The sequence below is a fragment of the Oryctolagus cuniculus genome, chromosome 4 (assembly GCF_051225735.1).
Source record: "Oryctolagus cuniculus isolate XC-2025 breed Fujian yellow rabbit chromosome 4, ASM5122573v1, whole genome shotgun sequence".
In the NCBI taxonomy this organism is placed as follows: domain Eukaryota; kingdom Metazoa; phylum Chordata; class Mammalia; order Lagomorpha; family Leporidae; genus Oryctolagus; species Oryctolagus cuniculus.
The window spans coordinates 174,145,160-174,169,899 of record NC_142870.1 but is presented as its reverse complement, the minus strand read 5'-3'; the positions used below and the strand labels follow the sequence as shown (position 1 = coordinate 174,169,899).

General features: G+C 60.8%; 1 protein-coding gene across 2 annotated transcripts in view; it reads right to left on the bottom strand.

The window, feature by feature from the left end:
• The window catches only part of CTDSPL (CTD small phosphatase like), a 137,206-nt gene that overhangs the window by 29,422 nt on the left and 83,044 nt on the right, over window positions 1-24,740 (bottom strand). For both annotated transcript variants that reach the window (XM_051829256.3, XM_051829257.3), the window contains exon 2: window positions 17,452-17,606. In XM_051829256.3, coding sequence (XP_051685216.1) covers window positions 17,452-17,606 — 155 coding nt within the window. The remainder of the gene's footprint in view (window positions 1-17,451; window positions 17,607-24,740) is intronic.

Below are 24,740 nucleotides of genomic sequence, written 5' to 3'. Positions count from 1 at the left end.
CTGGTCCCCCACAGGTAAGTGCCCCGTGGTCATGTGCTCCCCCCCATGTATGACAGTGTGCTGGTCCCCCACAGGTAAGTGCCCCGTGGTCATGTGCTCCCCCCCATGTATGACAGTGTGCTGGCCCCCACAGGTAAGTGCCCCGTGGTCATGTGCTCCCCCTCATGTATGACAGTGTGCTGGTCCCCCACAGGTAAGTGCCCCGTGGTCATGTGCTCCCCCGTGTATGACAGTGTGCTGGTCCCCCCACAGGTAAGTGCCCCGTGGTCATGTGCTCCCCCTCATGTATGACAGTGTGCTGGTCCCCCACAGGTAAGTGCCCCGTGGTCATGTGCTCCCCCATGTATGACAGTGTGCTGGCCCCCACAGGTAAGTGCCCCGTGGTCATGTGCTCCCCCCCATGTATGACAGTGTGCTGGTCCCCCACAGGTAAGTGCCCCGTGGTCATGTGCTACCCCCCATGTATGACAGTGTGCTGGTCCCCCACAGGTAAGTGCCCCGTGGTCATGTGCTCCCCCCCATGTATGACAGTGTGCTGGTCCCCCACAGGTAAGTGCCCCGTGGTCATGTGCCCCCCCTCATGTATGACAGTGTGCTGGTCCCCCACAGGTAAGTGCCCCGTGGTCATGTGCTCCCCCCATGTATGACAGTGTGCTGGTCCCCCACAGGTAAGTGCCCCGTGGTCATGTGCTCCCCCTCATCTATGACAGTGTGCTGGCCCCCCACAGGTAAGTGCCCCGTGGTCATGTGTCCCCTCATGTATGACAGTGTGCTGGTCCCCCACAGGTAAGTGCCCCGTGGTCATGTGCCCCCTCATGTATGATAGTGTGCTGGTCCCCCACAGGTAAGTGCCCCGTGGTCATGTGCTCCCCCTCATGTATGACAGTGTGCTGGTCCCCCCACAGGTAAGTTCCCCGTGGTCATGTGCTCCCCCTCATCTATGACAGTGTGCTGGCCCCCCACAGGTAAGTGCCCCGTGGTCATGTGTCCCCTCATGTATGACAGTGTGCTGGTCCCCCACAGGTAAGTGCCCCGTGGTCATGTGCCCCCTCATGTATGATAGTGTGCTGGTCCCCCACAGGTAAGTGCCCCGTGGTCATGTGCTCCCCCTCATGTATGACAGTGTGCTGGTCCCCCCACAGGTAAGTTCCCCGTGGTCATGTGCTCCCCCTCATGTATGACAGTGTGCTGGTCCCCCACAGGTAAGTGCCCCGTGGTCATGTGCTCCCCCTCATGTATGACAGTGTGCTGGTCCCCCACAGGTAAGTGCCCCGTGGTCATGTGCTCCCCCCCATGTATGACAGTGTGCTGGTCCCCCCACAGGTAAGTGCCCCGTGGTCATGTGCTCCCCCTCATGTATGACAGTGTGCTGGTCCCCCACAGGTACGTGCACCGTGGTCATGTGCTCCCCCCCATGTATGACAGTGTGCTGGTCTCCCACAGGTAAGTGCCCCGTGGTCATGTGCTCCCCCTCATGTATGACAGTGTGCTGGTCCCCCACAGGTAAGTGCCCCGTGGTCATGTGCTCCCCCGTGTATGACAGTGTGCTGGTCCCCCCACAGGTAAGTGCCCCGTGGTCATGTGTCCCCCTCATGTATGACAGTGTGCTGGTCCCTCACAGGTAAGTGCCCCGTGGTCATGTGCTCCCCCATGTATGACAGTGTGCTGGCCCCCACAGGTAAGTGCCCCGTGGTCATGTGCTCCCCCTCATGTATGACAGTGTGCTGGTCCCCCACAGGTAAGTGCCCCGTGGTCATGTGCTCCCCCGTGTATGACAGTGTGCTGGTCCCCCACAGGTAAGTGCCCCGTGGTCATGTGCTCCCCCTCATGTATGAAGTGTGCTGGCCCCCACAGGTAAGTGCCCCGTGGTCATGTGCTCCCCCTCATGTATGACAGTGTGCTGGTCCCCCACAGGTAAGTGCCCCGTGGTCATGTGCTCCCCCCCATGTATGACAGTGTGCTGGCCCCCACAGGTAAGTGCCCCGTGGTCACGTGTCCCCTCATGTATGACAGTGTGCTGGCCCCCCACAGGTAAGTGCCCCGTGGTCATGTGCTCCCCCGTGTATGACAGTGTGCTGGTCCCCCACAGGTAAGTGCCCCGTGGTCATGTGTCCCCTCATGTATGACAGTGTGCTGGTCCCCCACAGGTAAGTGCCCCGTGGTCATGTGCCCCCTCATGTATGACAGTGTGCTGGTCCCCCACAGGTAAGTGCCCCGTGGTCATGTGCTCCCCCCATGTATGACAGTGTGCTGGTCCCCCACAGGTAAGTGCCCCGTGGTCATGTGCTCCCCCTCATGTATGACAGTGTGCTGGTCCCCCACAGGTAAGTGCCCCGTGGTCATGTGCTCCCCCCCATGTATGACAGTGTGCTGGTCCCCCACAGGTAAGTGCCCCGTGGTCATGTGTTCCCCCCCATGTATGACAGTGTGCTGGTCCCCCACAGGTAAGTGCCCCGTGGTCATGTGCTCCCCCTCATGTATGACAGTGTGCTGGTCCCTCACAGGTAAGTGCCCCGTGGGCATGTGCTCCCCCCCATGTATGACAGTGTGCTGGTCTCCCACAGGTAAGTGCCCCGTGGTCATGTGCTCCCCCTCATGTATGACAGTGTGCTGGTCCCCCACAGGTAAGTGCCCCGTGGTCATGTGCTCCCCCGTGTATGACAGTGTGCTGGTCCCCCACAGGTACGTGCCCCGTGGTCATGTGCTCCCCCTCATGTATGACAGTGTGCTGGTCCCCCACAGGTAAGTGCCCCGTGGTCATGTGTCGCCTCATGTATGACAGTGTGCTGGCCCCCACAGGTAAGTGCCCCGTGGTCATGTGCTCCCCCTCATGTATGACAGTGTGCTGGTCCCTCACAGGTAAGTGCCCCGTGGTCATGTGCTCCCCCTCATGTATGACAGTGTGCTGGTCCCCCACAGGTAAGTGCCCCGTGGTCATGTGCTCCCCCGTGTATGACAGTGTGCTGGTCCCCCACAGGTACGTGCCCCGTGGTCATGTGCTCCCCCTCATGTATGACAGTGTGCTGGTCCCCCACAGGTAAGTGCCCCGTGGTCATGTGCTCCCCCTCATCTATGACAGTGTGCTGGTCCCCCACAGGTAACTGCCCCGTGGTCATGTGCTCCCCCTCATGTATGACAGTGTGCTGGTCCCCCACAGGTAAGTGCCCCGTGGTCATGTGCTCCCCCTCATGTATGACAGTGTGCTGGTCCCCCCACAGGTAAGTGCCCCGTGGTCATGTGTCCCCTCATGTATGACAGTGTGCTGGTCCCCCACAGGTAAGTGCCCCGTGGTCATGTGCCCCCTCATGTATGACAGTGTGCTGGTCCCCCACAGGTAAGTGCCCCGTGGTCATGTGCTCCCCCTCATGTATGACAGTGTGCTGGTCCCCCCACAGGTAAGTGCCCCGTGGTCATGTGTCCCCTCATGTATGACAGTGTGCTGGTCCCCCACAGGTAAGTGCCCCGTGGTCATGTGCTCCCCCCATGTATGACAGTGTGCTGGTCCCCCACAGGTAAGTGCCCCGTGGTCATGTGCTCCCCCCCATGTATGACAGTGTGCTGGTCCCCCCACAGGTAAGTGCCCCGTGGTCATGTGCTCCCCCTCATGTATGACAGTGTGCTGGTCCCCCACAGGTAAGTGCCCCGTGGTCATGTGCTCCCCCGTGTATGACAGTGTGCTGGTCCCCCCACAGGTAAGTGCCCCGTGGTCATGTGCCCCCTCATGTATGACAGTGTGCTGGTCCCTCACAGGTAAGTGCCCCGTGGTCATGTGCTCCCCCATGTATGACAGTGTGCTGGCCCCCACAGGTAAGTGCCCCGTGGTCATGTGCTCCCCCTCATGTATGACAGTGTGCTGGTCCCCCACAGGTAAGTGCCCCGTGGTCATGTGCTCCCCCTCATGTATGACAGTGTGCTGGTCCCCCACAGGTAAGTGCCCCGTGGTCATGTGCTCCCCCTCATGTATGAAGTGTGCTGGCCCCCACAGGTACGTGCCCCGTGGTCATGTGCTCCCCCTCATGTATGACAGTGTGCTGGTCCCCCACAGGTAAGTGCCCCGTGGTCATGTGCTCCCCCCCATGTATGACAGTGTGCTGGCCCCCACAGGTAAGTGCCCCGTGGTCACGTGTCCCCTCATGTATGACAGTGTGCTGGCCCCCCACAGGTAAGTGCCCCGTGGTCATGTGCACCCCCGTGTATGACAGTGTGCTGGTCCCCCACAGGTAAGTGCCCCGTGGTCATGTGTCCCCTCATGTATGACAGTGTGCTGGTCCCCCACAGGTAAGTGCCCCGTGGTCATGTGCCCCCTCATGTATGACAGTGTGCTGGTCCCCCACAGGTAAGTGCCCCGTGGTCATGTGCTCCCCCCATGTATGACAGTGTGCTGGTCCCCCCACAGGTAAGTGCCCCGTGGTCATGTGCTCCCCCTCATGTATGACAGTGTGCTGGTCCCCCACAGGTAAGTGCCCCGTGGTCATGTGCTCCCCCCCATGTATGACAGTGTGCTGGTCCCCCACAGGTAAGTGCCCCGTGGTCATGTGTTCCCCCCCATGTATGACAGTGTGCTGGTCCCCCACAGGTAAGTGCCCCGTGGTCATGTGCTCCCCCTCATGTATGACAGTGTGCTGGTCCCTCACAGGTAAGTGCCCCGTGGGCATGTGCTCCCCCCCATGTATGACAGTGTGCTGGTCTCCCACAGGTAAGTGCCCCGTGGTCATGTGCTCCCCCTCATGTATGACAGTGTGCTGGTCCCCCACAGGTAAGTGCCCCGTGGTCATGTGCTCCCCCGTGTATGACAGTGTGCTGGTCCCCCACAGGTACGTGCCCCGTGGTCATGTGCTCCCCCTCATGTATGACAGTGTGCTGGTCCCCCACAGGTACGTGCCCCGTGGTCATGTGTTCCCCCCCATGTATGACAGTGTGCTGGTCCCCCACAGGTAAGTGCCCCGTGGTCATGTGCTCCCCCTCATGTATGACAGTGTGCTGGTCCCTCACAGGTAAGTGCCCCGTGGGCATGTGCTCCCCCCCATGTATGACAGTGTGCTGGTCTCCCACAGGTAAGTGCCCCGTGGTCATGTGCTCCCCCTCATGTATGACAGTGTGCTGGTCCCCCACAGGTAAGTGCCCCGTGGTCATGTGCTCCCCCGTGTATGACAGTGTGCTGGTCCCCCACAGGTACGTGCCCCGTGGTCATGTGCTCCCCCTCATGTATGACAGTGTGCTGGTCCCTCACAGGTAAGTGCCCCGTGGTCATGTGCTCCCCCTCATGTATGACAGTGTGCTGGTCCCCCACAGGTAAGTGCCCCGTGGTCATGTGCTCCCCCGTGTATGACAGTGTGCTGGTCCCCCACAGGTACGTGCCCCGTGGTCATGTGCTCCCCCTCATGTATGACAGTGTGCTGGTCCCCCACAGGTAAGTGCCCCGTGGTCATGTGCTCCCCCCCATGTATGACAGTGTGCTGGCCCCCACAGGTACGTGCCCCGTGGTCATGTGCTCCCCCTCATGTATGACAGTGTGCTGGCCCCCCACAGGTACGTGCCCCGTGGTCATGTGCTCCCCCTCATGTATGACAGTGTGCTGGTCCCCCCACAGGTAAGTGCCCCGTGGTCATGTGTCCCCTCATGTATGACAGTGTGCTGGTCCCTCACAGGTAAGTGCCCCGTGGTCATGTGCTCCCCCATGTATGACAGTGTGCTGGCCACCACAGGTAAGTTCCCCGTGGTCATGTGCTCCCCCGTGTGTGACAGTGTGCTGGCCCCCCACAGGTAAGTGCCCCGTGGTCATGTGTCCCCTCATGTATGACAGTGTGCTGGTCCCCCACAGGTAAGTGCCCCGTGGTCATGTGCTCCCCCCCATGTATGACAGTGTGCTGGTCCCCCACAGGTAAGTGCCCCGTGGTCATGTGCTCCCCCCCATGTATGACAGTGTGCTGGTCCCCCACAGGTAAGTGCCCCGTGGTCATGTGCTCCCCCCCATGTATGACAGTGTGCTGGTCCCCCACAGGTAAGTGCCCCGTGGTCATGTGCCCCCCCTCATGTATGACAGTGTGCTGGTCCCCCACAGGTAAGTGCCCCGTGGTCATGTGCTCCCCCCATGTATGACAGTGTGCTGGTCCCCCACAGGTAAGTGCCCCGTGGTCATGTGCTCCCCCTCATGTATGACAGTGTGCTGGTCCCCCACAGGTAAGTGCCCCGTGGTCATGTGCTCCCCCCCATGTATGACAGTGTGCTGGTCTCCCACAGGTAAGTGCCCCGTGGTCATGTGCTCCCCCTCATGTATGACAGTGTGCTGGTCCCCCACAGGTAAGTGCCCCGTGGTCATGTGCTCCCCCTCATGTATGACAGTGTGCTGGTCCCCCACGGGTAAGTGCCCCGTGGTCATGTGCTCCCCCCCATGTATGACAGTGTGCTGGTCCCCCACAGGTAAGTGCCCCGTGGTCATGTGCCCCCCCTCATGTATGACAGTGTGCTGGTCCCCCACAGGTAAGTGCCCCGTGGTCATGTGCTCCCCCCATGTATGACAGTGTGCTGGTCCCCCACAGGTAAGTGCCCCGTGGTCATGTGCTCCCCCTCATGTATGACAGTGTGCTGGTCCCCCACAGGTAAGTGCCCCGTGGTCATGTGCTCCCCCCCATGTATGACAGTGTGCTGGTCTCCCACAGGTAAGTGCCCCGTGGTCATGTGCTCCCCCTCATGTATGACAGTGTGCTGGTCCCCCACAGGTAAGTGCCCCGTGGTCATGTGCTCCCCCTAATGTATGACAGTGTGCTGGTCTCCCCACAGGTACGTGCCCCGTGGTCATGTGCTCCCCCGTGTATGACAGTGTTCTGGTCTCCCCACAGGTAAGTGCCCCGTGGTCATGTGCTCCCCCTCATGTATGACAGTGTGCTGGCCCCCCACAGGTAAGTGCCCCGTGGTCATGTGCCCCCCTCATGTATGACAGTGTGCTGGTCCCCCACAGGTAAGTGCCCCGTGGTCATGTGCTCCCCCTCATGTATGACAGTGTGCTGGTCCCCCACAGGTAAGTGCCCCGTGGTCATGTGCTCCCCCTCATGTATGACAGTGTGCTGGCCCCCCACAGGTAAGTGCCCCGTGGTCATGTGTCCCCTCATGTATGACAGTGTGCTGGTCCCCCACAGGTAAGTGCCCCGTGGTCATGTGCTCCCCCTCATGTATGACAGTGTGCTGGTCCCCCCACAGGTAAGTGCCCCGTGGTCATGTGCTCCCCCTCATGTATGACAGTGTGCTGGTCCCCCACAGGTACGTGCCCCGTGGTCATGTGCTCCTCCCATGTATGACAGTGTGCTGGTCCCCCACAGGTAAGTGCCCCGTGGTCATGTGCTCCCCCCATGTATGACAGTGTGCTGGTCCCCCACAGGTAAGTGCCCCGTGGTCATGTGCTCCCCCTCATGTATGACAGTGTGCTGGTCCCCCACAGGTAAGTGCCCCGTGGTCATGTGCTCCCCCTCATGTATGACAGTGTGCTGGTCCCCCACAGGTAAGTGCCCCGTGGTCATGTGCTCCCCCCCATGTATGACAGTGTGCTGTCTCCCACAGGTAAGTGCCCCGTGGTCATGTGCTCCCCCTCATGTATGACAGTGTGCTGGTCCCCCACAGGTAAGTGCCCCGTGGTCTTGTGCTCCCCCGTGTATGACAGTGTGCTGGTCCCCCCACAGGTAAGTGCCCTGTGGTCATGTGTCCCCCTCATGTATGACAGTGTGCTGGTCCCTCACAGGTAAGTGCCCCGTGGTCATGTGCTCCCCCATGTATGACAGTGTGCTGGCCCCCACAGGTAAGTGCCCCGTGGTCATGTGCTCCCCCTCATGTATGACAGTGTGCTGGTCCCCCACAGGTAAGTGCCCCGTGGTCATGTGCTCCCCCGTGTATGACAGTGTGCTGGTCCCCCACAGGTAAGTGACCCGTGGTCATGTGCTCCCCCTCATGTATGAAGTGTGCTGGCCCCCACAGGTAAGTGCCCCGTGGTCATGTGCTCCCCCTCATGTATGACAGTGTGCTGGTCCCCCACAGGTAAGTGCCCCGTGGTCATGTGCTCCCCCTCATGTATGACAGTGTGCTGGCCCCCACAGGTAAGTGCCCCGTGGTCACGTGTCCCCTCATGTATGACAGTGTGCTGGCCCCCCCACAGGTAAGTGCCCCGTGGTCATGTGTCCCCCTCATGTATGACAGTGTGCTGGTCCCCCACAGGTAAGTGCCCCGTGGTCATGTGCTCCCCCGTGTATGACAGTGTGCTGGTCCCCCACAGTTAAGTGCCCCGTGGTCATGTGCTCCCCCTCATGTATGAAGTGTGCTGGCCCCCACAGGTAAGTGCCCCGTGGTCATGTGCTCCCCCTCATGTATGACAGTGTGCTGGTCCCCCACAGGTAAGTGCCCCGTGGTCATGTGCTCCCCCTCATGTTTGACAGTGTGCTGGCCCCCACAGGTAAGTGCCCCGTGGTCATGTGCTCCTCCCATGTATGACAGTGTGCTGGTCCCCCACAGGAAGTGCCCCGTGGTCATGTGCTCCCCCCCATGTATGACAGTGTGCTGGTCCCCCACAGGTAAGTGCCCCGTGGTCATGTGCTCCCCCTCATGTATGACAGTGTGCTGGTCCCTCACAGGTAAGTGCCCCGTGGTCATGTGCTCCCCCCCATGTATGACAGTGTGCTGGTCTCCCACAGGTAAGTGCCCCGTGGTCATGTGCTCCCCCTCATGTATGACAGTGTGCTGGTCCCCCACAGGTAAGTGCCCCGTGGTCATGTGCTCCCCCGTGTATGACAGTGTGCTGGTCCCCCCACAGGTAAGTGCCCCGTGGTCATGTGCTCCCCCTCATGTATGACAGTGTGCTGGTCCCTCACAGGTAAGTGCCCCGTGGTCATGTGCTCCCCCATGTATGACAGTGTGCTGGCCCCCACAGGTAAGTGCCCCGTGGTCATGTGCTCCCCCTCATGTATGACAGTGTGCTGGTCCCCCACAGGTAAGTGCCCCGTGGTCATGTGCTCCCCCGTGTATGACAGTGTGCTGGTCCCCCACAGGTAAGTGCCCCGTGGTCATGTGCTCCCCCTCATGTATGACAGTGTGCTGGTCCCTCACAGGTAAGTGCCCCGTGGTCATGTGCTCCCCCTCATGTATGACAGTGTGCTGGTCCCCCACAGGTAAGTGCCCCGTGGTCATGTGCTCCCCCTCATGTATGACAGTGTGCTGGCCCCCACAGGTAAGTGCCCCGTGGTCACGTGTCCCCTCATGTATGACAGTGTGCTGGCCCCCCACAGGTAAGTGCCCCGTGGTCATGTGCACCCCCGTGTATGACAGTGTGCTGGTCCCCCACAGGTTGTGCCCCGTGGTCATGTGCTCCCCCCTCATGTATGACAGTGTGCTGGTCCCCCACAGGTAAGTGCCCCGTGGTCATGTGCTCCCCTCATGTATGACAGTGTGCTGGTCCCCCACAGGTAAGTGCCCCGTGGTCATGTGCTCCCCCTCATGTATGACAGTGTGCTGGTCCCCCACAGGTGAGTGCCCCGTGGTCATGTGCTCCCCCTCATGTATGACAGTGTGCTGGTCCCCCACAGGTAAGTGCCCCGTGGTCATGTGTCCCCTCATGTATGACAGTGTGCTGGTCCCCCACAGGTGAGTGCCCCGTGGTCATGTGCTCCCCCTCATGTATGACAGTGTGCTGGCCCCCACAGGTAAGTGCCCCGTGGTCATGTGCTCCCCCTCATGTATGACAGTGTGCTGGCCCCCCACAGGTAAGTGCCCCGTGGTCATGTGCTCCCCCCCATGTATGACAGTGTGCTGTTCCCCCACAGGTACGTGCCCCGTGGTCATGTGCTCCCCCTCATGTATGACAGTGTGCTGGTCCCCCACAGGTAAGTGCCCCGTGGTCATGTGCTCCCCCTCATGTATGACAGTGTGCTGGTCCCCCACAGGTAAGTGCCCCGTGGTCATGTGCTCCCCCGTGTATGACAGTGTGCTGGTCCCCCCACAGGTAAGTGCCCCGTGGTCATGTGCTCCCCCTCATGTATGACAGTGTGCTGGTCCCCCACAGGTAAGTGCCCCGTGGTCATGTGCTCCCCCTCATGTATGAAGTGTGCTGGCCCCCACAGGTAAGTGCCCCGTGGTCATGTGCTCCCCCTCATGTATGACAGTGTGCTGGTCCCCCACAGGTAAGTGCCCCGTGGTCATGTGCTCCCCCTCATGTTTGACAGTGTGCTGGCCCCCACAGGTAAGTGCCCCGTGGTCATGTGCTCCTCCCATGTATGACAGTGTGCTGGTCCCCCACAGGAAGTGCCCCGTGGTCATGTGCTCCCCCCCATGTATGACAGTGTGCTGGTCCCCCACAGGTAAGTGCCCCGTGGTCATGTGCTCCCCCTCATGTATGACAGTGTGCTGGTCCCTCACAGGTAAGTGCCCCGTGGTCATGTGCTCCCCCCCATGTATGACAGTGTGCTGGTCTCCCACAGGTAAGTGCCCCGTGGTCATGTGCTCCCCCTCATGTATGACAGTGTGCTGGTCCCCCACAGGTAAGTGCCCCGTGGTCATGTGCTCCCCCGTGTATGACAGTGTGCTGGTCCCCCCACAGGTAAGTGCCCCGTGGTCATGTGCTCCCCCGTGTATGACAGTGTGCTGGTCCCCCACAGGTACGTGCCCCGTGGTCATGTGCTCCCCCATGTATGACAGTGTGCTGGCCCCCCACAGGTAAGTGCCCCGTGGTCATGTGCTCCCCCCCATGTATGACAGTGTGCTGGTCTCCCACAGGTCGTGCCCCGTGGTCATGTGCCCCCTCATGTATGACAGTGTGCTGGTCCCCCACAGGTTGTGCCCCGTGGTCATGTGCTCCCCTCATGTATGACAGTGTGCTGGTCCCCCACAGGTAAGTGCCCCGTGGTCACGTGTCCCCCTCATGTATGACAGTGTGCTGGTCCCCCACAGGTAAGTGCCCCGTGGTCATGTGCTCCCCCCATGTATGACAGTGTGCTGGCCCCCACAGGTAAGTGCCCCGTGGTCATGTGCTCCCCCTCATGTATGACAGTGTGCTGGTCCCCCACAGGTAGTGCCCCGTGGTCATGTGCCCCCTCATGTATGACAGTGTGCTGGCCCCCCACAGGTAAGTGCCCCGTGGTCATGTGCTCCCCCTCATGTATGACAGTGTGCTGGTCCCCCACAGGTAAGTGCCCCGTGGTCACGTGTCCCCTCATGTATGACAGTGTGCTGGTCCCCCACAGGTAAGTGCCCCGTGGTCATGTGCCCCCCTAATGTATGACAGTGTGCTGGTCCCCCACAGGTAAGTGCCCCGTGGTCATGTGCTCCCCCTCATGTATGACAGTGTGCTGGTCCCCCACAGGTAAGTGCCCCGTGGTCATGTGCTCCCCCTCATGTTTGACAGTGTGCTGGCCCCCACAGGTAAGTGCCCCGTGGTCATGTGCTCCTCCCATGTATGACAGTGTGCTGGTCCCCCACAGGAAGTGCCCCGTGGTCATGTGCTCCCCCCCATGTATGACAGTGTGCTGGTCCCCCACAGGTAAGTGCCCCGTGGTCATGTGCTCCCCCTCATGTATGACAGTGTGCTGGTCCCTCACAGGTAAGTGCCCCGTGGTCATGTGCTCCCCCCCATGTATGACAGTGTGCTGGTCTCCCACAGGTAAGTGCCCCGTGGTCATGTGCTCCCCCTCATGTATGACAGTGTGCTGGTCCCCCACAGGTAAGTGCCCCGTGGTCATGTGCTCCCCCGTGTATGACAGTGTGCTGGTCCCCCCACAGGTAAGTGCCCCGTGGTCATGTGCTCCCCCGTGTATGACAGTGTGCTGGTCCCCCACAGGTACGTGCCCCGTGGTCATGTGCTCCCCCATGTATGACAGTGTGCTGGCCCCCCACAGGTAAGTGCCCCGTGGTCATGTGCTCCCCCCCATGTATGACAGTGTGCTGGTCTCCCACAGGTCGTGCCCCGTGGTCATGTGCCCCCTCATGTATGACAGTGTGCTGGTCCCCCACAGGTTGTGCCCCGTGGTCATGTGCTCCCCTCATGTATGACAGTGTGCTGGTCCCCCACAGGTAAGTGCCCCGTGGTCACGTGTCCCCCTCATGTATGACAGTGTGCTGGTCCCCCACAGGTAAGTGCCCCGTGGTCATGTGCTCCCCCCATGTATGACAGTGTGCTGGCCCCCACAGGTAAGTGCCCCGTGGTCACGTGTCCCCTCATGTATGACAGTGTGCTGGTCCCCCACAGGTAGTGCCCCGTGGTCATGTGCCCCCTCATGTATGACAGTGTGCTGGCCCCCCACAGGTAAGTGCCCCGTGGTCATGTGCTCCCCCTCATGTATGACAGTGTGCTGGTCCCCCACAGGTAAGTGCCCCGTGGTCACGTGTCCCCTCATGTATGACAGTGTGCTGGTCCCCCACAGGTAAGTGCCCCGTGGTCATGTGCCCCCCTTATGTATGACAGTGTGCTGGTCCCCCACAGGTAAGTGCCCCGTGGTCATGTGCTCCCCCTCATGTATGACAGTGTGCTGGTCCCCCACAGGTAAGTGCCCCGTGGTCATGTGCTCCCCCGTGTATGACAGTGTGCTGGCCCCCACAGGTAAGTGCCCCGTGGTCATGTGCACCCCCGTGTATGACAGTGTGCTGGTCCCCCACAGGTAAGTGCCCCGTGGTCATGTGCTCCCCCTCATGTATGACAGTGTGCTGGTCCCCCACAGGTAAGTGCCCCGTGGTCATGTGTTCCCCCCCATGTATGACAGTGTGCTGGTCCCCCACAGGTAAGTGCCCCGTGGTCATGTGCTCCCCCTCATGTATGACAGTGTGCTGGTCCCCCACAGGTTGTGCCCCGTGGTCACTTGAAGAGCGCAGGGCTGAATACTTATCTCACAGCAGTTAACTTTTTTCTCTGTCTCTGGCTTTTAGTGTTGATGGTGAGAAGTCTGACACTGGTATGACCATTTTCTTTGACGGTCATTTCTTCTGGAAGCTTCTAGAACGTTCTCTCCAACAGCACACCCGGGCCTGTGCTGCCTGCGGGGCCGCGGGACCCCTCTCAGTCTGCACAGTCACACGTCTTCAGCTCAAGAGAAATTCCTTCCAGGGTCCTCTCCTCTGGAGCCCTCCACCGCGCGTGAGGTCTCCGGCGGCTCCCGCCCCCTCGTCTGGACTGTGGCTTCCGCTGAGCCTGGACCGTGCTCCCCAGAAGGGCCCGCCTTCTCCTGCACTTGGTTCGTCTGCTCCACGTTTATATCCAGGAGCCAGGCCTTCGGTTTCTCTCAGTTCCAGGAGTCGCCTTCCCCTTCCGCTCACTTCCCGGTGACCTGCTGAGCTCCGGCTCTTCCTACAGGGCTGCCCTCTCAGGGGTTTTCCCTGCTGAGCCTGCGCGTTCCGCTCGGGGTCTCCAGGGCGTGCAGCGTGCGTGGCCCAGCAGAGCCCCAGCTGACAAAGCAGACGAAGAAAGCCCTGTGCTGCCGGCCCTTCCAGGGCATGAGAACTGAAAGCCGGGCCACCCTCAGTGCCCGCGTCCCCTGCGAGTGCTGGTTCGCGTCCCGGCTGCTCCACTTCCCATCCAGCGCCCTGCTGATGCGCCTGGGAAGGCAGCAGCTGGCGGCTCAGTCCTTGGGCTCTTGCCACCTATCCGGAAGAAGCTCCTGGCTCCTGGCTTTGGCCTGGCCATTGTGGTCATCTGGGGAGTGAACCAGTGGATGGAAGCTCTCTAACGCTGCCTTTCAAATACACACATAAAAAAAGAAAGAAAGAAAAAGAAAGAACTGACAGCCACGCAGCCAGCACACACTCCACGGGGGCGGTACGGGCCCTTCCCAGGGGCCCACGGGCTCTCGCTGGCTGCCTGGCTTCCCAGGACGCACCTCAGGTCTCTGTCCCTGGACTTGCGGGAGGCAAGCGCTGGCCTCTCTCTGCTTCTGCAGAGCAGGCGGTGCCCCGAGCCTGGCCCGGCTCTGCAGCAGACCCACCTGGGTTTTCAAAAAGGAAGTTTCTGTTTTGCAAACTAAAAAATAATTTTTAGATGTTGAGGCAGTGTGGGAGAGTGAGCGCGCGCTCTAGTGAGACAGAGAGAGAAGGTGCCATCTGTGAGTTCACTCTCCAGATTCTTACGCCATCTGGCCGGGCACCACCGCACCTGCACCATCCTCACTGCCTTCCAGGGTCTGCGCTGACGGATGCCGGATTCAAGAGTCAGAGCTGGTGCCGGCGCCGCGGCTCACTAGGCTAATCCTCCGCTTTGCGGCGCCGGCACACCGGGTTCTAGTCCCGGTCAGGGTGCCAGATTCTGTCCCGGTTGCCCCTCTTCCAGGCCAGCTCTCTGCTGTGGCTCAGGAAGGCAGTGGATGATGGCCGAAGTGCTTGGGCCCTGCACACCATGGGAGACCAGGAGAAGCACCTGGCTCCTGGCTTCGGATCGGCGCAGCGCCAGCCGTAGCAGCCGTTTGGGGGGTGAACCAACGGAAGGAAGACCTTTCTCTCTGTCTGTCTCACTAACTCTGCCTGTCAAAATAAAAACAAAACAAAAAGAGTCAGAGCCAGGACTGACACCGAGCACTCTCGTGTCTCCCTGCTGGGCTCAGAGAGGACTTTCTGCTGTCACCCACGTGCCCAGGCCCCTCCCCCGAGTGCAGCTCCTTGCACCACACGGACGTCCACACGGACGTGAAGTGAGTGCACCCTTCATAAATGCAAACTGACTTATGAACACTGTGGAAGGGCACGGAGGAGAGAGGAAAATCCTGCACACAACTCCACCTCTTCACATTTCGCCACACATACAGCCTTCCAACTGTCTGTGTCTATGTGACTCTATAAATACTTTGAATATACCAACCTTATCGTATTACTTTTCACTAAATGGTGCACTCTGAACGTCTCTCCCTCTCCGTGTTAGTTGTGACCTGACTCTAAACATGTCACTTTAATGGCCACTTGACGGTATGGTGATTCTGCAATCCTTTTATTTCATCTTCTTTATTAAAGATTTATTTATTTGAGAGGCACAGTTACCGAGAGTGAGAGGGCGAGAGAGAGAGAGTTTTCCACCTGCTGGTTCACTCCCCAAATGGCCGCAGCAGCTGGAGCTGCGCCGATCCAAAGCCAGGAGCCAGGAGCTTCTTCCAGGTCTCCCACAAGGAGACAAGGACCTCAGGTACAAGGACCTGAGCCATCCTCCACTGCCATCCCAGGCCACGGCAGAGAGCTGGATTGGAAGAGGAGCAGCCTGGACTTGAACCAGCGCCCCTATGGGATGCCGGCGCTTCAGGTGGAGGATTAACCCGCTGTGCCACAGCGCTGGCAGCTCTGCAGACCTTTTAATAAACCACCTGCTGTTGTACGCCAGGTTACTTACAGGTTTGTAACATCTTACAGCTAAGTCTTTGCACTTCATAATTAAAAAAAGGATTTGTCGATTTGTTTATTTCAAAGGCAGAGAGCCAGAGGTCTTCCATCTGCTGCTTCACTCTCCAAATGGCCGCCCCAGCCAGGCTGGCACCATCCTGGAGCTCTCTGGTCCCCCAGCGGGGTGGCAGAGGCCAGGCACTGGGCCGTCTTCCGCTGCCTCCCCAGGAGTGGGTGGGAAGCAGTGCGGCCAGGACCCAGCCAGCTCTCCAGGGTCGGATGCTGTCGTCTCGAGCAGCAGTCCACCCCCTGTGCCACAACGCCAGGCCCGGTGCTGCCCAGTTTCGTCCATAAAGTGGACCGGCCTGACTGACAGCCAGAGACAGGTTTAAGGTGTAAGGAATTATTGCTGGGTCAGCTTATGCTGGGTACACTTGTTGAAAACTGATGTGCCCCGTAACAGTGTACAAGTATGGCACTGAATAACCAAAACAAAACAGCAGTGGAGGTCAGGTGGCCAAACGGTCACCAGCGGAGCTGTACCCAAGCCGCACTCTTACCCACGACCACCCGGCACCCTCACCTGCCCCTGCCACCCCGAGCTAAATCCAAACATCGCCTGCAGGAGGGTTTGGTGATGTGACTGGCGGCCAAGGTGCCGTGGTCTTGGCCTGCACTTCTTTGCTAACCACGTGCAGCACTCCCCGCTTCTCCCGTACCTGACCAGCTGTCTTCCCGCCCTGCTCCTGGCGTTCGGGACATGAAGTGTTCTAACCTTTCTGTCCTCTACCTTCAGCCTAAAGCAAACAATCCCCTTTGCCTCTTCCAGCGGATTTTACCCAGAATTCTCTTTTGACAGGTTTGTGCTGCCACCATTTGCACTGGGTTCGTCGTCATAAATCTCATTGCTCACTGTGCACCTTTGTCTGGGGTGTGTCTATCAGCACCTGGAGAGATTTTGGTTCTTGACCTGTGGTGACGATCTGACTTCTATTTATTTATTTATTTATTTATTTATTTATTTTTGACAGGCAAAGTGGACAGTGAGAAAGAGAGACAGAAAGGTCTTCCTTTGCCGTTGGTTCACCCTCCAATGGCCACCACGGCTGGCGCATCGCGCTGATCCAAAGGCAGGAGCCAGGTGCTTCTCCTGGTCTCCCATGGGGTGCAGGGCCCAAGCACTTGGGCCATCCTCCACTGCACTCCCTGGCCACAGCAGAGAGCTGGCCTGGAAGAGGGGCAACCGGGACAGAATCTGGCACCCCGACCGGGACTAGAACCCGGGGTGCCGGCGCCGCAAGGTGGAGGATTAGCCTAGTGAGCCGCGGCGCCGGCCACTGACTTCTATTTTTAAATCTGATACATACAAGGGACTATTAACACATGACTGCTATTCCACGAGGAAGCTACACTGCATTACAGATCTATTGATGGTCAGCTCTTCCCTGTGCCTTGCTCCCTGGTTTCCATTTGTGTGTCTGCTACTGGCTCCTTATTTTGAACGTCAGAGTTACAGAGAGTAGAGATGGAGACAGATCTTCCATCCAGCGGTTCACTCACCAGATGGCCGCCACGGCCAGGGCTGGGCCAGGCCGAAGCCAGGAGCCTGGCGCTTCATCTGAGTCTCCCAGGCACAAAGTCTCCCATCGGAGGGCACGAAGACTTGGCCCTCCTCCACTGCTCTTCCCAGGCGCGTTAGCAGGGAGCTGGTTGGGAAGTGGAGCAGCCAGGACTCGAACTGGCGTCCGTAGAGAATGCCAGCGTCTCGGGAGGTGGCCTTACCTGCTACGCCACAAAGGCCAGTGCCAGCCCCAATGGGTCTATAACTCTACTTCACGCATCAACTTCTTGAAAGAGGATGTGATACAAATGTGAAGTGACTCTGATAACTCCCACTAAGTGTGCTCTCCAGTTACGTGTGTGTGTGCGTGTGCACGAGGACACCTGTCAGGGACGGGCAGGGATGCGGCCGCCAGCGGGGCTGGGCGCAGCCCCCCGTCAGCACTGTGCGTGTGAGCATGTGTGCGTGTGTGTGTGCATGCCTGTATGTGCGCGTGTGTGCGAGGACACCTTCCGGGGACGGGCAGGGATGCAGCCAGCAGCGGGGCCGGGTGCAGCCCCCGCGGCACTGACCTTCTGGAGCCCGCCGTTCTCCTCCACCAGGGGCGGCAGCGCGCTGGGGCCGCTGGCCGGAGGGGCCTCCGCACTGTGGTCCCGGAAGCAGCAGAAGAAGGAGCTGAGCAGGCTGCGGTTCCTGTGCTTCTTCAGGCTGACGTTGCACTGCGAAGCTGGAAAGAGACACAGAGCACGCTGGGGCTGCGCACAGCCGCACAGCCGCCCGGCCGCCCGGCCGCCCAGCTACACAGCCGCGGAGCCACACAGCCGCCCAGCCACACAGCTGCACAGCTACACAGCCACACAGCCGCCCAGCCACACAGCCATGGAGCCACCCAGCCGCACAGCCACCCAGCCGCACAGCCACACGGCCGTACAGCCGCCCAACCACACAGCCACCCAGCCGCACAGCTGCGGAGCTGCACAGCCGCCCAGCCGCACAGCCACACGGCCGTGGAGCCGCACAGCTGCACAGCCACCCAGCCACACAGCCGCCCAGCCACACAGCCACCCAGCCACACAGCCGCACGGCCGCGGAGCCGCACAGCCACACAGCCGCCCAGCCGCCCAGCCACACGGCCACACAGCCACACGGCCACACGGCCGCCCAGCCACACAGCCGCCCAGCCGCCCAGCCACACAGCCGCCCAGCCACACGGCCACACGGCCACACAGCCGCCCAGCCACACGGCCACACGGCCGCCCAGCCGCACAGCCACACAGCCACACAGCCGCACAGCCGCACAGCCACCCAGCCACCCAGCCACACAGCCACACAGCCGCCCAGCCGCCCAGCCGCCCAGCCACACAGCCACCCAGCCGCGGAGCCGCACAGCCGCCCAGCCGCCCAGCTGCCCAGCCGCGGAGCGCTCTGCCGCGCTGCCCGCCCGCCCATCTGCTCAGGATGAGAGGAGGAGCCCACGGCGTCCAACCACACCGGCTGGACAGAGCCCCCTGCTCTGCTTAGTAACTGACCGCCCTCGGGGGCAGGCACCGCGGGCTCCCGAGGCCGGCAAGGAGGTCTTCCACCCTGCGCTAGGCCATCCTTCAACACGCAGGGCTGCGAGCACAGAGCAGACTCCCCGCCCACTGCACTGACCCTCCACCACGCGTCTCTCCACCACGCGTCTCTAACCACGCGTCTCTAACCACGCGTCTCTCCACCACGTGTCTCTAACCACGTGTCTCTCCCACATGTCTCCACCACGTGTCTCTCCACGACACGACCCTCCACCACGCGTCTCTCCACACGCGTCTCTAACCACGCGTCTCTCCACAACACGACCCTCCACCACGCGTCTCTAACCACGCGACTCTCCCACACGTCTCCATCACGCGTCTCTAACCACGCGTCTCTCCACGACGGGTACTGAGAATCACTGGCATCTAGCTTACTGGATGCTCCCCGCTCACCACGGCCCTGACTGGCTTCCGGGGTTAACAAACAGGACACGGACAGGCAGAAGGAGCCCTCTTCTCAAACCTGCTTGCTTGTCATGACACGGGCTGATGGGGCTGCACCCGCTGAGCTCGCGGCTGAGGCCCCCGTGACACACACGCGCAGATGTGAAGGTTGCGACCTTGGGCACTGGCCAGGGCCAAGCCCATCTTCATGAGACTCAGGGCATCGCTGTGCCCCGGCCTGCCCGGGACTGCACCGCAGGGAGCGACGGGTCCTTTCTGTCTATCCGGGCACGAGGCAAGCCGCCACAAGTCAGAGAGGAGGCAGACTTCAGCACGGGTGGAAAACACACCTCGGGGGAAGAGGCTGGCAACTTGGAGGGGCAGGAGTGTTCGCCCGGGAATGCAGCTGGGGCTGTCCCACCGCATACCACGTCTGGGCGGCTCAGCCCCGCTCTGAGCAGAAGCCACAGGCAAGGGACCAAGCCAAGGGCTAATGGAGCAACTGCCAGAGGGAGGATTTAAGTCCACATGATAACTGTTGAGTTTATCTCTCCCCAAAAGCCGTTCTGGCACGGTTCCTCTTTCTGTGCACTTACCAGTGACCTGTGTAGCACCTTTGCTCCCGGGAGATCGCGAGGCCTTTGCCAAGGGTTTTAGGGCACGCTTCCGCCAGCTGCAAAACCCCAGACGCATTCGGGATGGAAATTGTGCAGGGGACGGGACAGCTGTTTTTCCAGCCACTCCAGGGACAAGGGCGGTCTCTAGCCTGGGACTGGGCAAATGGCCCGGTCAGCAGCTACTGAAGCCCCTCACTCACTGCAGAGGGGCCGAGGAGGCTGGCTGCTCTTGTCTTCCCTGGGACTCTGTGGGGCCATGTCACAAAGCACGGCCGGTCGTCTCATCTCAAGTCCCAGGCCAGGCCAGGCCCCGGGGCCCAGGCACGAGGGCCTTCCACGAGGGGCATGGACCCCCAGCCTGTTTACCGAGGGTCCTCACCGCTACCCACCGAAGGAGCCAGGCATTACTGCTTCCATCGTTCAGCTGAGAAAAAGCCAACTGGTCCTTCATTGCTTGTGCCGGCACTCGAGCACAGGCAGGCCTGTCCCCACCGTGTGTAACTTCCCCGTGGGCCTCGCCAAAGGCAACCTTGGAACAGCTCGGGCTGGGTTAGGGAGGCAGCGAGCCGCACGGCGCAGACGGCTCCTGAGTAGAGACGCTGGTTAAACTGCCTCGCGGCTACCTAGGGGGTTCTGGCTTTTACGCCACTCAGCTAGCGTCAGCCAGGGGAAGGAAAACATTAACTTCTCCCCGGCTAATCACACGTTTCTCTGGAAGTAACAAGCGGCTTGTTCCTGCCCCACGCACGCTGTGCCGTCGCAGAGAGACTGTCTGAGGTGCTCAGGTCACGCAGACCTTCCTCACGACAGCCTAGTGAACAATGTATATTCCAAACCTGGAGCCAGTCAACTACCTGCAGCCTTGTTTTTAATTTATTTGTTTGAAAGCTAGAGTTATAGAGAGAGGGCGAGAGAGATGTTCCACCCGCCGCTTCACTCTCCAAGTGACAGCAACAGCCAGGGCTGAGCCAGGCCAAAGTTGGAGCTTCACCGGGGTCTCCCAGGTGGGTGCAGGGGCCGTCCTCCGCTGCTGTCCCAGGTGGGTGCAGGGGCCGTCCTCCGCTGCTCTCCCAGGCCATTAGCAGGGAACCGGATCAGAGGTGGAGGAGCCAGGACGCAACCCTGCGCCATGAGGGATGCCGGTGTCGCAGGTGGGTGGGTGGCGGCTGTACCGGCCCCTCTGTCTGCAGTATCTGCCCTCCGACTGCCTACTCTACAGAAGTAAGCAGTGGCAGCGTAGCCGCTTCTCCCTTTGCATGGACGGGAGGAAGTGGACGCATCCCACTTCCTGTTAGATCAGGTGAGGGCGTGGCAGGCACCTCTGGGACGCGGGGGGGGCTTCCTGACTTTCTCAGCGCTCTTGGATAGGCCCAGCACCCTCCCAACCAGGACTGGGGGAGCCGGAAGGACTTCCTGGGTCTCGGCGAGCCCCGCCCTCAGCGTTCACTTGCTCCTGAACAGGCTCCAGGTGGGGCCTCTCTGCGTCCCGGGAGGCCACTGCCTTCATCCCCAGCTGCTGCCTCTTCCAGAGACAGAGAGGCCTCCTGTCCACTGGTCCACTCCCCAAATGCCTGCACTGTCAGTGCCGGGCCAGGCTGACCCCAGGGGCTGGGAACTCGATCCTGGTCTCCCGCCGGGGTAGCAGGGACCCAAGTGCTTGAGCCATCACCAGCTGCCTCCCAGGGTGCACGACGTCAGGACACTGGCACTGGGAGTGCAGCCAGTAATGGACCGGGACGCTGCAGTGCAGGGCGGGAGCTTAACCGCTGTGCCAACGCCTGTCCCGCACGCTGAACACGCCCCTAAGCACTTTTGAGCAACTTCATGACGCTCAGCGGACATCAGGTCCTACTCCTCCAACAGCCTTCTGGAGTGAGCCCCGTGCTTCTGCACCCGGCTCGATGCAGCCACGTGGGCAGTGTGTGACGCCAGAGCCCACGCCTGCTCCCGGCCGCCAGCGTCCCCGAGACAACACGCACACCGACGGCGACAGCACAGGTGTCCAGGTATCCCAGGTGTCCAGGAACACGGTCTTTGGGACCCTGCCGTGAGTCGGAGGCACGCATCGCCTCGTGACACCGGCTTTTCTGAACTGACTTTGCAGGAGCAATGGGGAAGCAGCAGCTTTGGCCATCGGTCTACGACACCGTGTAAAGATTTTCATTCCGACCAGGCTCAGGAGGGCGGAGTCATCCAAGTGGTGTCGCTCTGCCCCATCACCTCCCTGCTCTGTCCACAGCCGGCCCCTGCCCGGTTCCCCCAGGGCGGACACGTCATCACACCGGCATCCCGCCTCCCACAGCCCACGTCTGAGAGCAGGCCGCCCTGCAGGCTGTGGCTCAGGGCCAGCCTCTCCCAGGAAGCAGGCACCAGGCGGTGACTTATCCCCTGGCCGCTGCACTGCCTCACGGAGCTGCACTCAGCCCCCGCCGCCGACCCACCAGCGTGTCTGCGCCGGCGCCTCGCGCCCCCTCTTCACCCAGCCTCCCCTCTCCCTCGTGGTTGGTCCCGACGTCCCCAACAGCTCTTAAATCTGTCCTCGGCGACTCCCTGTCCCTGCTGCGGCCCTCGTGGTTTCGTGCCTGGGCCACCCTCCCAGGTTCCTGACATCTCCCTGACGCCAGTTTCGAGTCTCACAACTAATTCCCGACATGACCGACGGAGGCGTGGCTTGGCAGCCAGCCTACCCGGGAATGAACGCTGGCAGGACTGGCAGTGGTAGAGACCTGGGTAAACCCTGTGACTGCCCTGCGGCCTCTTTCTGCAAAATGGGGGTCAACAGATGCCCACCTGGGTCTCGGCGCTGTGGCTCAGTGGGTAAAGTCGCCGCCTCCAGAGCCGGCATCCCGTATGGGCCCAGCTCCAGTCCCAGCCTCTCCACTTCTGATCCGGCTCCCTGCTAGTGCATCTGGGAAAGCAGTAGAAGACGGTCCAAATCCTTGGGCCCTGCCCCATGTGGGAGACCCAGAAGAAGCTCCTGGCTCCTGGCTCCTGGCTTTGGCCTGGCCCAGCCCTGGTTGTGGCCATTTGGGGAGTGACCAGAGGATAGAAGATTCTCTCTCTCTCTGTAACTCTGCCTTTCAAATAAGTAAACAAACAAACAAACAAACAAATGTACCCATCTTACGGGTTTGCTGGGAACATTAAAAGAGCCGCTATGAATGCTCAGAACAGTGCCTAGCGCAGGGCTGCCACGCCGTAACTGCGGGCTTTGATAGTGTCCGAGCCCCTTGACCGTTCTGCTTGGGAAGGGAGCAGGGCCTCTGCAGGCACATTTGGGATCGAAGGCTGGAGTTGCATCTAGCACCTGGGAGACTGTGACAGATCCTGGTTACGTAAACTATCATTTAGAAGGAAAAGCCTCAGGAGACAGTTCCACTGCACTGCTGTGAGAGCTGAACAGGGAAGGGGCGGGTCGAGCGCGCAGAGGTCCGCTGGGGGCCGTGTCCATTAGAGAAGCAACAGTGCCGGCAGGTGGAGGGGTGGGAAGCCCCCCCCCCCCCAGCTGAGTGCTGCGCTGGGCCAGTGTGCAGCCTGTGCCCTACGCTGTGCGACCAGAGGGAGCTGTCCACCCACCCCTGCTGTCCACCTGCCGCCCCTGCTGTCTACCCCCACCCCTGCTGAGCCACCAAGAGCCGCCATTTCCTCAAGGCTCGGCCCGGCACAGCCTGTCGGCAGAACCAGCCTGGGTCCTCCTCAGTCCTGCTCGGGCAGACAGGCCCAGGGTGGGCCCAGCGGCTGCCCTTCCCACTGCCTGGGTGGTGGGGCCACAGGCATAGACACCCAAGGGCGAGCAGGTGGGGTCCTCCTGAGACTTGGCCCTCCCCATCTGCCTGGGCAGGCCTGTGCGGAGCAGGAACCTGGGGAGCTGTGAGGAGCGGGCACTGTCAGGCACGGGCCTTGTGTGTCCCCCGGAGGGACAGTGACCCTGGGGTGAAGACAGGCCCACGGCTCCGTGTTCCTGGACTGCTGTCACGGCAGCCTGGCGAAGACCCTGCTCCCCTCTGCCAGTGCCAGGCACACAGAGGGCTGATGAGCGGGTGGCTGACGGCGCACACACAGCGGCCGCTCTCCTCCCAGCAACTGAGTCCCAGTCTGAGACGAGGTGGGCAGTCTAGCGGGCACCTGCAGCCCTGCCGCAGGGCGCCGTGTCTTCAGTGGCCAGCTGCAGCCGGGGAAGCCGACACACTGGTATTTTGGGGAGTCCTCACCCCACAAATGTTCAGTGCACCACCAAGACCTGGCCAATCCGCAGCCCACGACTGACCAGAGCGGCTGGAGGGAGGTTCTCTTTCTGCAGGGGTCTCTAAGGTGGCAGGGGGTGAGCCGCGCCTACCCGAGCAGGAAGCCCAGGCCCTTTCGGAATGTTCATTCCTGTAAGAACAAATTCCCTTTTCACCCCTGAGCTGGTGTGAGCGGGTTTGTGTTATTTGCAAAAGAAAGGGCTGTCTCTGAAAACCTCGGGGGCTATGCCAGGCAGTGTGGAAACAGGTTTGGTCCCGGCCTCGTGGGAGTCTACCGGGAGAGATCGGATCATTGGCTCTGACACAGGGCACAGGCCTGCTGGGGCCCCAGGCTGGGGGCTGGGCGGGTGAGGGACCGACTCTTCTAAGGCGGGCTGAGGAGGCCAGGTGGGTGTGCACCATCCAGAAACTGTGGTGTGAGTTTGGACTGGAGCCTAAGGAAGTGTGTGTGTGTGTGTGTGTGTGTGATGTGACCACATCTGCACAGCGATGCCTCTGTCACTTATGACGTGATTGGGAACGACTGAGATTAGATTTCATTTTATTTAGTGGAAAGGTAGAGGGATAACAGACAGAAAGAGACAGGTGGGGGAAGGAGGGATGGAGGAAGGTGGGGGAGAGGGAGGGGAGAGAGGGAGAGAAGGAGAGATGGTGGGGGAGAGAGACAGAGAGGGAGATCTTTCATCCGCTGGTTCACTCCCCAAATGCCCACAACAACTAGGGCTGGGCCAGGCCAAAGGCAGGAGCCGGGGACTCCCTCTGGTCGCCCATGGGGGCAGCAGGAACCCAAGTACTAGAGCCGCCACTGCTGCCCCCCACGGTGGGTGCGCTAGTGGGGAGCTGGAGTTGGAAGTGGAGCGGGGCGAGAACCGGCTCTCCAGCAGTGTGCTAACCACCGCGCCAAACGCTGCCCAGGTTCAGTTTTAAGGCAGAGGCCCTGGACAGCTGCAGATCAGGTGCGTGGGCCATTTAAGCCACATCTGATCGCCAGCATTGTGGCACAGGGGGTGAAATCACAGCCTGTGATGTTGGCATCCCATAC